This window comes from Otolemur garnettii, unplaced genomic scaffold (assembly GCF_000181295.1).
Source record: "Otolemur garnettii isolate 467f Iridium unplaced genomic scaffold, OtoGar3 scaffold00162, whole genome shotgun sequence".
Lineage (NCBI taxonomy): Eukaryota > Metazoa > Chordata > Mammalia > Primates > Galagidae > Otolemur > Otolemur garnettii.
The window spans coordinates 557,869-562,063 of record NW_003852557.1 but is presented as its reverse complement, the minus strand read 5'-3'; the positions used below and the strand labels follow the sequence as shown (position 1 = coordinate 562,063).

At 40.2% G+C, this 4,195-nt stretch overlaps 1 protein-coding gene across 1 annotated transcript in view; it reads right to left on the bottom strand.

Annotated features, from left to right (window-relative positions):
• UTP18 (UTP18, small subunit processome component) overlaps nucleotides 1–4,195 on the bottom strand; it is a 37,063-nt gene that overhangs the window by 9,383 nt on the left and 23,485 nt on the right. Inside the window, exon 11 of the mRNA XM_003800020.2 lies at nucleotides 161–335. Within this exon, the coding sequence (XP_003800068.2) occupies nucleotides 161–335 (175 nt within the window). The remainder of the gene's footprint in view (nucleotides 1–160; nucleotides 336–4,195) is intronic.

Here is a 4,195-nt window from a genome sequence, read left to right as displayed (position 1 = left end):
TGGCTTCTGTGGATCACTTCAACTATATCCAAAAACTATAATACTAATAATTTCTACATCAAAAACCACTCAAAAATAATCTAACATTCTCCTGTTACCTTTTCATGTTTACAACTTAAATTTTAAATGTATCATTGGTAAAAGGGCAAAGAAATATTACCAATCTGACTGCTTCTTTCATTTTTTCTGAAGCAATTGCCAGGATTTCTGAAGTAGGGTTGAAGGTCAGAGAAGTAACACCTGTAACCAAGTTCATTATTGCTTTTATTGGCTTTGGGTTTGTTTCTTGAAGACAAGAATCTTGATTGTATATGTTTACCACTCCACAATTAGAACTGCAATGAGAAAAGGCAATAAAATAGATTTTAAAACAAGTAAAAAGGCTTTCACAACCTCAGTGAATATAGATTTAACCCCACAGACTGGTATTTGCAGGAATCATATGTTATAAAGAGACTAGCAGCTGGAGAGTTCATCCCAAGGCAAAAGCTAGACACATCCTATCAGTTCTACTTCAGCCTTGCCAAACTCTTGTTAACTCTGGCAGCTTTTCACTTGAGGGTCTAGCTAAAAAATGCAAGAAACAGAATTTCCATTCATTCCTTCAGTAAATATTTATTGCATGTCAACTCCATGCCAGGCACTATTTAAGTGCTTAGGGCACAAAGAAAACCAAAGAGACCAAGACTTCCACTGTCATGGTGCTTGCAGCCCAAAGTCCTAATGTGTGAATGGTAACTGTCCTTTCCCCATTTAGATCCTTTTTAGTAGGAATATTTATACTCAAGGTTATAGAAGTCATCATTCATCCTAAATATATCTAAACATTCACCAGCAATGAATTGTAACACGTACTCTTAAAAAGTAAATCCTAATGACCTTACATTCACTAATAGAACCATATGTAAACAAGAACCTTAAGTAAACATTTTTATACCAATATTCAGATTCCCTAATTATGGGAATCATAACACAGGATAAGGAACAGGACTAGGGTACCTGTAATTCATATATATAGTTAATCAGTAACTGTAATATAAACATGAAAAGATGCACGAAATTAAGCCTCGTTTTACAAGAGAGACAAGCACATATTCCACGAAGTGTACTCTCACTCCTACCACTCAATCGTCCCCATTTTTTCACTCAACACTTACTGACTGCAAACAATCACTCTGCTATAATGTACAAAGGAGACATATTCAGTTCACATGGGAGATTCTATAGCTTGAATGATACCTGACATGCCAGGTGCAATGGCTCATGCCTGTAATCCCAGCACTCTGGGAGGTTGAGGTGGGTGGACTGCTTGAGCTCACGAGTTTGAGATAAACCTGAGCAAGAGCAAGACCTCATCTCTACTAACAAGCTAGAGCCTAGGAATTTAAGGTTGCTGTGAGCTATGATCGCATGGCACTCTATCCAGGGCAACAGAGTGAGACTCTGTCTCAAAAAAGAAAAAAAACAAAGACAGCTAAACACAGAAATGGTATATTAGAATTACTCAGTGCTTTAAAAGTCTTCAACATGCACATTTTCTCATCTGATTCTAAATAACCTCTTAATTTAAGCAAAGCTAACTCTAAGTAATCCATACTAACTACTCAGAAGAAACAGTAGGAATCTTTGATTTACAGAATTCTGTCATGAATTAAATGTGTCGCCTCAAAATTCATATATTGAAATCTTAACCCCCAACGTGATGGTATTAAAAGGTAGGGCCTTTGGAAGGTGAGTAGGAGATAAGAGTAAAGCCTTCCTAAATGCAATTAGTGCCCTTGTAAGAGATCCAGGGAATTCACTCATCCTCTTTCTGCAATATGGTAAGAGTACAGTAAGAAATCAGCTATCCAACACTGAAAAGGAGGCCTCACCAGAAAGTAACCATGCTGGCACGCTGATCTCAGACTGCCATCCTTTGGAACTATCAGAAATTTCCATTTTCTGTAAGTCAACCAGTCTATGGTACTTGGTTACAGTAAGTAACCTGATAAATCTCATCTTGTCCTTGTATTTTTGACTAGGATCAAAATACTTATTCTTTGTACTCATTCTATACTAAATTTCTTTTCTTTTCTCTTTTTTTGGAGATAGTGTCTCACTCTGTCATCCTCAGTAGAGTGCCATGGTGTCACAGCTCACAGCAAAACTCAAACTCTTAGGCTCAAGCGATTCTCTTGCCTTAGCCTCCCAAATTGCTGGGACTACAGGCACCTGTCACAATGCCTGGCTATTTTTAGAGACAGGATCTTGCCCTAGGTCAGTCTGGTCTTTAACTCCTCAGCTCAGGTGATTCACCGGCATCAGTCTCCCCGAGTGCTAGGATTACAGGCATGAGCCACCACGCCAGGCCTATGCTAAATCTCCTTTCTTGCTGAAAACTGATTTATGCCTAAATCCATGTTAATTAAGGACAAAAAGTATAACCCCCATAGCTTTTGTAAGTAGCCATTTTAGATCAAATATTACCATCATGAACATCAAGGGATCCTTAATACCTATTATTTTTATTTGATTGCTGCTTAAATTTGTGGAGCAAAAATGGTAGAAGTTAATTATTTTGATATATAGAAATTTATTCTTGGTATTTGTGGTAAAAGAATATAATTTATTCTAATATGACACTAAAAGTGATTAATAATTATCTGTTGAGTGACATCCATGTCCAATAGTATTCACAGTGTCACAGGAATAAAGAGTATCACAAGGAATTTATCCCAGAATAAAATATACCCGCATAAAGCAGCCAGAGATACAAGAGAATATGACATTAAGCATTATCTGTGATCTAGAACCTCAAAGAAGGGAAACAGAATGAGATAAAGTAGCTCCAGATGAGGTTTGTGGAAGGCTGAGAGAGAATTTGAGTTGGGGATGGCAGACATTAGGTGGGAAAAACAGGGTACCACAGGTAAAGGGAAGCACAGAACAAAGAGAGGACTAAGCATGCCTCCCAGTTGTCCTCTCAACCCCTAACTAAAGGAATGATAATGCTATTATCCTCCCACCCCACCTACAGCTACGTGGACTAAAGTGGGCTCCTAAATCAAGGGCAGTCAACCTATTAGCAGATTAGCAACCACCAAGTGTCCCGGTACACAAAGTTCTTCCCAAATAGGAATGATAGCCATTCATAAGATCAATGTCTCATTTATGAATCTGGACTAGAAACCACCACATAGTAGTGGTGGTGGTGGTGGTGGTGGTGGTAGAAGCTGAAGCTGAAAAGACATTCACAAGAGCACACAGGGGCCACAGATAAATTAATATTGTGAGCAAGAAGAGAAACTGTACAATAACAATGGTTATCAACCAGAGGCAATTTTGCCCCCAGGGAACATTTGGCAATGGAGACATTCAGACTGTCACAATCGGGGAGTACGGCGATGAAAGTGCAATACTGCCATCCAGTGGGGAGAGGCCAGGGATGCTGCTAACTCCCCTACAATACACAGAACAGCCCCACCACAAAGAATTATCCAGCCTAAATTATATCAATTACGCCCAGTTTGAAAAACTCTGAACTAGAGAAAAAAATGCAAGTGACAGGTTCCCACACTTTATAATGCATAAGAACCATCTAGTGTCATTAAAAAGCAGATCCCTGGGCTTCCTGTGCTGATCACAGAGCTGGAGTGCAGCTCAGGAATCTTAGGTTGTAACCACTACCTCAGGTATTCCGCTGCTGGAGGAGCCAGTGTACCACACGCCACAGGGAGGAAGCCTGATGTGGGGAAGGAGAGAACGAGAGCAGCTGCAGCACCACCACAGCAAACGTGGACACCTGCTGCCACAGGACTTGAGAGCAGTCTACTCCCTGGGGCTATGGGAATATTCCCAAACCTGAGCACCACTGCAGTCCCACGTGGCCTTACATGTGGTTCTTTCTTTTCCTTCACTGGCATGTAAAGGTGGCCTGAGGAAGCACACTCCTTGAATTAAGAGTTGAAGACTCAATCCCACAGAACCTCCAACGATTCAAATTCTCTCCTTTGTTCACATCTCAAGGGCTGAACTCTCCCAACTCTAGGAATCTTCAGCCTCTCTGTTACCTCTCTCCACTGACCCTTGTCCCCACAGTTCTCTTTCCTACCTACCTCTAGGGTCTCACTCATCTCATGTACTCCCATAGACTGCCTAACACCCACCATGTCCAAATCAGCTTCTTTTTTTTTTTTTTTTTTTTTTTGAGACA